At 41.0% G+C, this 11983-nt stretch overlaps 1 protein-coding gene across 2 annotated transcripts; it reads right to left on the minus strand.

Annotated features, from left to right (window-relative positions):
- Positions 1-1434: 1434 nt before the first annotated feature.
- On the minus strand, positions 1435-11582 carry LOC145394835 (ribonuclease P protein subunit p29-like). Of its 2 annotated transcripts, none has more exons than XM_080268640.1 (3): positions 11472-11582; positions 7222-7409; positions 1435-2198 (listed from the first exon to the last, which is right to left on the minus strand). In XM_080268640.1, exons 2-3 carry the CDS (start codon positions 7396-7398, stop codon positions 1620-1622), a joined length of 756 nt encoding a protein of 251 aa, XP_080124766.1. In that variant the 5' UTR covers positions 7399-7409; positions 11472-11582; the 3' UTR covers positions 1435-1619. The 2 variants fall into 2 exon arrangements, with proteins under 2 accessions (XP_080124766.1, XP_080124765.1); XM_080268639.1 differs by having other exon boundaries at positions 11454-11582.
- Between the last annotated feature and the right edge of the window lie 401 nt (positions 11583-11983).

Here is an 11983-nt window from a genome sequence, read left to right on the forward strand (position 1 = left end):
GAGCCTTTATAAACAAAACAAAACGAGCAAATATCTTGTGTAGGTAGGAAAAGCTGGTAACACATACGGCTATCCCTGAGAGGCATTACCAAGGGAGCACACCATTCTAAATACACAAAGTCCAGCTTGAGACTGCTACTACATGTATATACGTCTAATCTGTACAGCTACACTGTTCCCCATGGGTTGGCTGGACTCACTGGCTCATATTCTCGTCCATCCATTCCTTCTGATCCCACAACATTCCTAACATATATAATGCAAACCAGACAAATTCTTTCAGTTTATTTCTTCCTATGTAACGGCCAACACCTACCTTAAAAATAAAGAAATACTGGCTTCCCTTCCTAACACAGCAGCACTGGTAGAGTTCTATTTGCTGGGGACTGAGGGCTTAAAATTAAAAGCAAATCACTGACATTCCTTGTATTACTGCTATAATGAATGTATGCAACAGGTCAACTCTGGAAATGTCTCCCTCTGTCTGTGTTTCCTACTGCCTATGATCTCCAGTCTTTCAAACGCAGTGTGTCCAGGCATCTCAAACTGAACGCATCCTGATTTTGGCTCTGTTATCTTGTTTTTGTTCTTTCTTGGAGGGAACAATTTTGAGGGCTCCTGGCCTTTGGTTCCTTCTTTCTTGCTTAAAAAATAAGAAAAAGATGGCCACACATGCACCTGGGACAGTGTGTGTGTGTGGTGGAGGTCTAGCTACAATTTCTGATGTTCATGTCTCACAGTTACTTGGTCATGTCAACTAAAATTTACCACCTCCATTCATTCATGTCAGTACCACCAACAAACAAGTCATCAGGTCAAGGTTGTCAAGTGTACCGAATGCTTGACCTCTCCTTCACACTGATGCTGTACGAGGTTCATATGATGCCAACTGTGTGTTTCATATTTCTTGCACAGATTTAATTATCTGAAGTACACAGCACCACTTGATGTACCGCTGCCTACTTCTTCCTTCACCTTTATCATGCAATTTCTGTGTCTGTCCACCTCTCTTCCCATTTCTCCCATCCTTCCTGTCACTTTCTATTACTCTTCTTATTTTTCAGGTGGTTTTACATTGAGTGACAAGCCTAATGGTTTCCTGTAGGCCAGGAAACCATTTACAACACTGGGTGGTAACCATATAACCAACCCATACGTGTTCCCTTCTTGTCAACAAGTGGGTTGGTGGAGGGTTAGTGCCCCTCCCCGCAAAACAACTAACTCAAAGACAAACGGCCACCCCTTACGGCATTATGGTGTCTAGCTATAGATGATGAATAGACAGATTTTCTGGCCTACTCACTGAATTTGATGCTGAGAGTTATCCCACTTATCATACTTTCCTTGTTTCTGGATCTTGCATTAAACCCATCCTCTGGGAAGACAAAAGGTAAGCATAATTGTTGTCAGAGTCATATTGTTTATAAAGGCTCCAAATGCAACTGAATATTAAACATACCGTACTTTCTGAATACAATTAACCAAAATGTGCAAATGATTCCACACTTTCTTCTAAGAGTTTACAAGACATTACCCATAATATCACAGTACAGTATTTGACACAGATCTTGTATAACACAAACAATAAACTTACACAATACACCCTAAGCATACACAAGTCACAGCCACAAATTCAGTTTCTTGAAATTATGCTTTGCTCGTTCCACTGCCCTCTGGTGCAGGTGATTCCCCATTATTGAAAACCCGACGCCATCAACAACAAAACTGAACTCACTGTGAAGTTTGGGGACGATTTTCACCGTGTCGTCTGGCTTGATCAAAATAAACGTGTTCTTCGTTTCCTTTATCACAATCCCCTGTAAACCAATGTACTCTGAGCACCGGGACCTCGTGACACGCAGGAAGCAGCCAAAATAGTCAATCTTCCTGATCTTGTTCTGTATGGTCTCGGTCTTTGAATTCCGGTCTTCCCCCTTCCACCCGTTCTCTATAAAGTAACTGATGTTGAGAAGCTCCTGTGCGTACTTCTTCCACATGTCGTTGAGGGGAAGGAACATTTCAAACGTCTTGTTGTTCCGGGAGACAGTGTGGAGGCCCAGCGCTCGCCTCTCCTTGCCACTGAGGCGCTTTCGGCCGCGGTGTGGTGCGTTCTGGCTCTTGTCGTTCCGCCGCTTGTTCAGGGACTTGCGGGGCCTGATTCTCGCTTTCTTCTCCGTCAGTAAGAATCCTCTCCTGACCTGCAAAACACACGTAACATAAAAACCTCTTACTGGCCATGAACTGGGAGTATTACATAACCTCGGTGCCACAACAACTCAGTCACACGGCGCCAAAAAAACCTGCATACTAAAACAATGTCAATGTCTCCATCATGTGGAAATAAAAATAAAAATGGCAAAAAAAAAATACATAAGTAGAGTGGACCCGAAATTTAATATACCTCAATAGAGCAGATATCAATTTAACAAACATTACAAAGCCACCAGATTTCCACTGGGTATAACAATCACTGTCTGTTAAATGGGACAATATGAGTGACAACCTCTGCCTCCCTCTCTCCCTCCTCCACCTCATTTACATACCTGGTACAGTACACTCTCCTCATTAGTCTCTCACTCTCCATCCTCTACTGAGCTTGGCTATGTCTGTTTCACCTTATATTTGCCAACTGACAATTTTACCAAGTGTAGGTATTTATTTATTTATTTATTTATTTTTGAAGAACTAAAGGAGCTAAATCAGGAGTCTTCCAACTTTTCTATCCATGCACCCCCTCACCCACCCCCAAAGTTATCATATCAAGCCACACTCCCATGACTGAACCACTGAATACAGACTGCTATTCATTAACACTAATCCGGTATAAAATGCTAACACAGCGGTACAGTACAGTCATGATTTAAGACAAAGGGAAACAACGATCTTACAATAACACGAGCATCTGATTTCTCCCGTAATTATTCAATAACACAATAATATCACTCAACTGCGCAGGAGAAACTAAGTGGGAAGTGGGTGTCTTTGGGTAATGGATTTCCAGACGGCTGCATTTGTTTACAACTCATGCACTGTGCTTTTAATGGTCATTGTTGGGATTCCTTGACCCTAACCAACCCACATGACCATGTCCAATACCTGCTGCTGCCTGCCTCAGCCTCACTGCTATGTTGACTGACGTTGTGGCTAGAGGCATATTTTTTCCCCCTCACTCATTTCATCCCAGAACTGAGCATGTAGTTTCCAAGCAGCCTGAAAGTGCTAAGAACACAAGAAAACCATTTTAGTCCCAATGGGAAAATAAAATAACTGGACAAAGTGGTGTGTGGTGTGTGAGCTTAATGCAAATGTGAGTCACATTCAGACACTCATATAAAATGGGTCAGCTGTGTTTACTAAGTGGATGGTGTCTGCTGGAGAGTGACAAAAAACTAAAGAGGTTATTGATGAGGGAGCAATAAAAACCATGTTGTCATGTTTAGCGCAAATGTGTGTGCGAGGGGCTTTGTGTGTGTGTGTGTGTGTGTGTGTGTGTGTGTGTGTGTGTGTGTGTGTGTGTGTGTGTGTGTGTTTTTTTAATGAACTGATGGGGTTGGAAAATTTGGCTCCTACGGCATGTGAAGAGTCAACATGTTGATGTATGAAGTAAGGTAAGATAACTAAGTGAGGTCAGCTCTTGCGACTTACGGTACAATATCATACACATTACGCTGCTTGACCGACTTGTTTAATATTCAGGATTACTAAATTCATGTTTACCATACAAGTTAACTGCAGTTACTAACAATTTCATCGTATTTGATGATTAATGATACTTTCAAAAACAGTTTCACACCGCTTTTTTTTGTTTTTTTTTTGTTTTTGTTTTTTTTTACTAAATGCACCAAAATTAATTCTTGGCGAAATATGCATCATGCTGGGTGGCAATTTTTCACGGCTGATTATCAGAAATCTCTGCCTATCTTCTTTTGTCTTTCTTTCCTTCATTCTTTCCTCGTCTTTCTGCCTGCGGGTGACTTTACACTCCCTCTTCTGTCTTTCCTTCATTCTTTCCTCTTCCTTCAGCCTCTGGGTGACTCTACGCTGAGTGACAAGTCAAATGGTTTCCTGTACACCAGGAAACCATTTACTACGCTGGGTGGTAACCATATAACCAAATTTTGGCGCCTGGTGGTTTAGTGGGTACTTTTTGTGCTCCAATCGGATTGAGCCAGTGAAGGTTTATATCCAAGGGATGGTTGGGGTTTATTGCTCACGTAATGCCACTCAGGGATGAGTGAGGTTGGTCACTCTCATCTTAAATGTCAGGACAAACTGCCTAGCCCTGGGCTTCTACGCTCCTCATGGGGCAATGTAGGATTGGATGATGGATGGATGGTTGGATGATTATCAGAAATCTCTGCCTGGTTTGTACAGGCATACCCCAGTTTAATGATGTAACTGGTTAGATAAAATCCCACTGTTAGGCGGGGTATCGTACATTGGGGGTACTTTTAACATGTAAAGTAATGTGGACCGTCTACCAGCCTTGGGTTTCCCCCCAAACCAAGCCCAAAACCCACCCAAATGAGCCAAAAAAACAAGTTTAAACCAATCTAAATGGCCTAACAGCTGTCAAGGAAGCTAACCTAACTAATACCTGTACATAACTCACTAAAACCAACAAATAAATCTGAGAATCGTCAAATATGTCTGGAAAAAAACAAGCTTAGTAAACTGTACCCCAAAATGACAATGTTCACCCACCTATGGCTAAAACACATTAATCTTTGTCTAAAAACAGTTTATAAATCAACCTAAACACACAATTTTAGTCTAAAACATCATCAAAATCGGTAAAAAAAAATAAAAACTCATCATTATACTGGGGTTTGACCATCATTAGGTGGGGTATGGTGGTATTTCTAACCCCATCGTTAAGCCAGGGTATCACATCTACTGTAGGGGTATCGTATATTGAGGTATTACTCTACTGGGGGCTTTAAAGGTTAGGCATAATGGCAATTTTAGGTGGTAAACTATCTGGGGAATTGGGAGGTAAAACATCTTGGTTAAGTCAGGTTACGATGCCCTGACGTGTCCAGTTGGCGAGATCCTATTAAACATGCTGCAGTTGGCATCTAAGATAGCAACAGTGATGATAACTGAACTTCATATATATTAAGCAACGTTGGGTCTGGTTAGTACTTGGATGGGTGACCGCCTGGGAACACCAGATGCTGTTGGCATCCCTACGTGTCAAGTGGGGTTGGTGGAGGATTAGTGCCCCTCCCTGTAAAACAATTAACTCTCAGCCCTTGGCCACCCCATTTGGGATACATGGCGTCTGGCAATGAATGAATGATATATATTTTTTAGGAAAATATGGGGTTCCAGAACCTAACCCCCTATTTCACATATACATACAGTCACATTTTAGCACAAACTTGACTCACCACAATATTCTACATGACCTGCCTCGTGCTGTATGGAGACTTCTGTAGTTGTAAAATTACTGAAGTGGTAATGACCATATCAAGCAAATACTGCAAAGTATGAACACGTTCACAACACTGTCATTAATAACGCAGTAAGTACAGTATTTCACTTATACTGTACAACCTAAATCATATTTGAGTGTGAATGGTATGTAGGTTTTACGGAAACTGGTTTCTCAATTTTCAATATTACAGGTATCTCAAGAATGATGCTATAAAAATTAATGCCTATATTCTATGTTATGTGAAGGAGTGGGAGCTGGAGCTAGCTCTGGAGAAAATTTTGGAAGCTGTTGCCTCTCATGAAGCTGAGAGGGCTTCCTCTGTGCTAAGGGATTTTTGTACATAGCATGTGTTAGGAGTGTATTGCTGTATGGTAGTGAGACCTGGGCAGTGAGGGAAGAGGATATTTGTAGAATAAAACATAAAAGAGTGACAAAGATTAGGTGGATGTATAGTGAATCCTTGAATTCAAGGCTGGGGGGGCTAGGTATATGACTGAAAAGCTGAGAGGAAGGATGGAACTGATATGCATTGGTGTTGTGATGAGGAGGGGTAGATGGAGATGGTTTGGGCATGTGGAGAGGATGGGGGATGATAATTGGGTGCAGAAAGTGAGAAGTGTTAAAATTCGGGGCAGGGTTGTGCGAGGTAGACCAAAAAAGACCTGGGACAAGGTCACTGAGTGTGACCTCAGGGATAAGGGACTGAACAGGGACGCTGCCAGAGATCAAGCAGCATGAACAGCTACCATTAGGTGACCAAGACTGATGCATGCAAGAATATTGAAGCCTTTATAAATGATACACTATGATATGAAAGACTCATGAATGACTTTTCCAGGAAGGGAGGAAGTTGATAACAAGGTACAATGGAGTAGGCTTAGAAGGAAGAACACGAATGCTTAGAAGCTGTTATATAGTGTATGGAATGCATTCACGTAGATACAGCGGTGAATAAGAATATGTAAGTCTCGAGGCTGAAGGGGGCATGGTAGGCCAAGAGGCTGAAGGAAAAATATGACAAATGACTGCGAGAAAGAAATGTGTTAATTCTTGATGATGCTAAGGAAATGACAAATCCAGCTGGCTGAATGAATAATGTAGCCTATGACCACATGAAAAGCATTTGGCATCATTTTTTTTTACACAATCTTGAATTTGGCTCCGTTATCTTGTTTTTGTTTTTTCTTGGAGCGAATAGTCTTACAGGCTTCTGGCCTTTGGTTCCTTCTTCCTTGCATTAACAAAAAAAAAAGAAAAAAAAAAGGGGGGGGGGGAAGAGATGATAAAATGCGTCTATCTGATAAGTCAGGCCTGTGAATAGGAGTCAGGATTCTGGGGGCTTGAATGATGAGTGAATGAATGTATGGCCCATCACTAGGCACGCTGTTGATTAGTTATGCTCCCTCATAATATCTCTTGCCTGCTCTAAGGACCCTATCTCACCCTAAAAGAGACTCAGGATGATGATGGTGATGATGACAATAATGACAATGATGATGATGATGATGATGATAATGATGATGATGATAATGATGATGATGATTATAATGATATAACAATGATGATGCCAATGATGATGATGATGAAAATGACATTGATGATGATGAAGATGACAACAGCGATGACAATGAAGCCAATGATGATGATGATGATGATGATGATGATGATGACAATGATGACAATGAAGCCAATGATGATGATGATGATGATGATGATGATGATCACGATGATGATGAAGACAATAATGATAAAAACCGAAGAATAAATGAATACAAACCCACCTCGTCATTAATTTCATCCCTATCTGAGGCAGGGAGATACGTCCTCAGGAAGTCCCGAAGTTGTTGCTTGGCCGAGTCGTCTCCAGCTTCTACTTTGGGCAGACCTACGATGGCCGACGACCGCTGCGTAACCACCTCCGGCAGCTCGTCGTAGATTTTTGACGTCCTCACTTCCATGATGCTGACGTCTGAAATTTTTTAAGATTTATTACTACATTGCTGGTGGTATTTTTTTTTTTTTTTTTTTTTTTTAATGTGAGGAAGAAGGAACCACTCACTTGATGTAGCACTACCCATTTCTTCCTTCACCTTTATCTTTCTTTTTCTGTGTCTGCCTTCCTCTCTTCCTATCTCTTACCATCATCCACTCACTTGATGTAGTGCTGCCTACTTCTTCCTTCACCTTTATCATTCTTTTTCTGTGCCTGTCCTCCTCTCTTCCTATTTCTCCCATCTTTCCTGTCACTTTTTATTACTCTTCTTTCCTTTTCAGGTGGCTTTACATTGAGTGACAAGCCTAATGGTTTCCTGTAAGCCAGGAAACCATTCACAATGCTGGGTGGTAACCATATAACCAACCTACACTTGTTCCCTACATGTTAACAAGTGGGTTGGCGGGGGGTTAGTGCCCCTCCCCGTAAAACAACTAAATCAAAGACAAATGGCCACCCCTTATGGGATTATGGCATCTGGCTATAGACAGATAAATAGATAGATAGAGATTATTACAATGCAGTGATACGACCTAACACTAAGTTTACATTAAGCCTTTTCAGGGTAAATATTTAGCATGGGCCACAACTATAATCTGTTCACTTTCACTTGGCCTACAATTTCCATTTCTCCACCTTGAATGCTGAGCTGTAACAAGAGATTAACACTAGAATACAGTACCAGGCATGGTGCTAGACGAGAAGAATCGTATCATATCATAAAGACTCCAACATGCTTGCATGCATTGGCCTTCGTCACCTAATGGCGGCCCTCCATAATGCTCAATCTCTGGCAGCTTTCCTATTCAGTTCTTTATTTATCCCTGAGGTCACACTCTATGATGTCATCCCAGGTCTTTTCAGTCGGCCTCTCGCAACCCTACTCCCAACATTCACAGTTTTCACTTTCTGCACCCAACTGTCATCCCCCATCCTTTCCACATGCCCAAACCATCTCAGTTTACCCATCCTCATCACAACACCAATTCTGTACACTCCAGTCTTATCCTTCCTCTCAACTCTTCCAACATAAACCCGGCTCCCTCAGGTCTCGTGTTCAAGGATGCACTACGCACCATCGTCATTTCTGTATATTTGAATCTACAAATATCCTCTTTTTTAACTGCCTAGGTCTCACTACGATACAGCAGTACACTCCTAACGCATGCTGCAAACAAGGATCCCTGAGCATAGAGGGAGAATGCCCTTAATGTCAGGAGAAGCAATAGCTCCCTGAACCTCTTCCAATCACTACGGTACTCACTCTTGCCACAGAGCTAGCTCCAGCACCATCTCTGGCACACAGCATATCCCCCAAATAACAAAACTCCTCCATACATTCAAGAGGCTCACCAGCAAGATCAATCCTTACACGCCTGACAATCTCCACACACTCTCCTCAACAGACCATCACACACATAAAATAAGCATTAGCCTCTCTCACAATCTACCTCTAATACCACTACATCTTTTACGCACCCACTTTTCACAAACACTGCACAAGATGGAGTTACTTTCCCACGCCCTTGTAGCAATGCATTTACGGTGTTGCCTACTCTAGTCAGGAAAGTACATCAGACATACATAAACGCACAGTCCATGGATTTAGACACATATTGTTAATAAATCCACTTATAAATTGATTCAGACACTTTGTAAAGGTGTAACTGAAGTGCATTTCTAAGTATCAAAAGGATCCGTCAATAAGCAAGGAAAATGTGGTTTAGACAGGTATAAGGGACAAAGGGCCTGGGTCTCCCACGCTGCAGTATCATTATGTTGGTACATTTTTATGAAACTAGCAGGTTAGATCAGGATAAATTATGTTAAGCTGTGGCATGTATGGCTGGGAAAGGCTAGGTTAGGATAAAATAGGTTAGGTTAGGATAAATTAGATTAGATATGGTTCAGTTTGGATAAATTACGCTAATTTGCTGAAAAAATTTATGTTAGGTCAGTGTAAATTAGGTTAGGTATGGGCTAGGTTAAGTGAGGAAACTGGGTTAGGTTTGAACAAATCAGCACTGATGAGGGTAAATTAATGCTGAAATGGCATTCTATGATGGTGTCCATCTGTCTTCGACACACAAGATGGCGTCTGTCTGTCTTCAGTGCCGTCATGACTGAAAACAAAAGAGGCTTTTTAAATGTTCTTCACTATTTACAAAGACATAAACATCAAAACTTGAAAACACTGATTAAAAAACGATCACTTGAAGGATTTGGTATGAAAAACTGAAGAAAACTGCAGACTATGGTGGTCCCAGATCTCCTTGAAGATTACCACCCTCTGTACGATGCCATCATTGCTGCCAACCAACATAATTGTGTTCTTTGTAAAGTGAACATTATTTCCATAGAATCTGGGTGCCATAAATGAATCATACAATTATGAAAGGTAATCCCTGCCACAAAATATTCATCTTTTCTTAATGGGAGCTCTCCTGCAGTTCGTCAAAATTTCTATGACGGCAATATGAAACGGAAATGTATGTAAAAGAATACCCTTTAACCTTTTGGGAAGAATGAGAACTCTGACAGGCCTGATGCTGCTGGCAGGGGACTGATAGCAAACTTTTCATTGCCAGTGGTACAGTGTGTAATTACAAAGCAATTACATACACCTACTATCCATTTCAGAGGCGGAGTTGCGCTGTTTTTCGCAAATATCTCCTAAGCGAATCATTGGATCAGTATGATATTTCAACACAGTACTTTTGACATCCGGGCCTAATTTATGACCCTTAAACCATACTGCTACATATGTTACATTAGGAGTTTACTGAAGGATATTAAGCCTAATCCAGTCATCAAATCTAAGGTGTTATACAAAATCGGACGAGTGCGACTGTGTGGGGTAGCTCCTCCACTAACACCCTGAACAACCCTCTGACCATTCCTTCCCTACCCCCCAATATCGCGTTCACCCCCTCCCCGTTTCCCCCTTCACTCCCAGTCACACCATCCCTCTCACATCTTTGCACTTCCGTTTTCTTTTTTCATTCTAATTGCATACATAATATTTGAATATGACAGTATGTATATACTTATCATACATTAGTAATATTATTTAACAATATATATATCAACTGGACCATGTTCACATTTTAGGATGAATACACAGTATTGTAATAACAGTAATAACTTCTCCGAGAAGGTTCAGGCAACAAGTGATACAATTTGTAATTCGTGATTTTCAATGGTTGACCATAAACACTGCAAACATATAGGCATAGCTTCTATTACATGTACGTAATCATCCTGATGTACAGTACTTTCTACGCGAAATACGACTTGCATCCATTGCAAATAATCAAATCAATACGTCTACAACTACATAACATTCTTACATTATAATACAGTGCTGGGATAATGAGGGAGGGACACAAGAGTGATGAAGGAGGCGAGGAGCTCGGGGAGAATAGGAGGGATAACGAGGACGAGAAGGGGGAGAAGTAGGGGTAGTTAAGGAATAGTTTGGGAGGGTGTTGGGGGGGCAACACTTTCCTTCGAATGCATCAACATGACTACTCGACTTTCTGTTATTTTTCACGAGTAAACTCCTCACATAACATAAATAGCAATATGGTTTAAGGGTCATAAATTAGGCCCGGATGTCAAAAGTAGTGTGTTGAAATACCATACTGATCCAACGATTCGTTTAGGAGATATTTGCAATAAACAGCGCAACTCCGCCTCTGAAATGGATAGTAAATACAGTGCCTGAGATTATACAAGGTATTGAAATCCATAATATCAGTCAGGTAACGCTCAGCAAATCTGTGTAGCAGGTAATGTTCTATATAATCAATACACAATATAACGTTAATTCATGCATCCTCACCTCGACAAACTTTAAAAATCAATTTAAAATGACCAAAAGCCAAATTCTGTCAAAACCCCAAGTCAACAGTAAATCTGAAATACATAAACTGCTCAGGTGAACGATAATAAACTAGACTGCCTTCGTGATCAAGCCAAGGCATCATTAAAACACACAACATTTGCTTTTCTTCTCACTGGGTGGAGGTCCCTCACGATTTTAAGCAGTCCTTGGCCCTGGTGGATGATCAAGGGTGTCAGCCAGCAAATTTCCAAGTCTTCCTCTTCTCGTAGGAGGCTTGAGGGAATTTTAAAAGTCGCCAAATAGATACACGACGCCACCATGCAAGGTCACACACGAATCCTGTTTGTTTACATCTGTCAGCTGAGATAAAAAGTACAATCTTATCTCTATTTGGTCTCGTTAAAAGATGAATTTTTTTATAGTAATCCGGTTATAGCAGCAATATCAATGGCCTCTATTGATAAAGAAATTAAATGCGGTTAGAATTTTAGTGGAGATATCAAACTATCGCATTTTTATTTGCTAAAGTTAAGTTAGAGAGGAGTTAATTTGTCTAGCGTGTGAAGTGGGCGTAGGGTCATTGGGGTGGAGATTCTGCATTATAATCGCCATTTTAAATATCTACAACTTTTTCACCGTATTGTAGTCAGCACAAGTAACAGAAGGTGAACATACTGAAAAACAATTAAGTGGTGTGTTTGTG

This window comes from Coenobita brevimanus, chromosome 28, assembly GCF_032717465.1.
Source record: "Coenobita brevimanus isolate Jiangsu-jjx chromosome 28, ASM3271746v2, whole genome shotgun sequence".
NCBI lineage: Eukaryota > Metazoa > Arthropoda > Malacostraca > Decapoda > Coenobitidae > Coenobita > Coenobita brevimanus.

Coding starts and splice junctions, on each gene's coding strand:
- LOC145394835 (XM_080268640.1), bottom strand. CDS start 7,398: ATGGAAGTGAGGACGTCAAAAATCTACGACGAGCTGCCGGAGGTGGTT. Junction 2,199..7,221: donor GGGATGAAATTAATGACGAG/GTGGGTTTGTAT, acceptor TGTGTTTTGCAG/GTCAGGAGAGGATTCTTACT.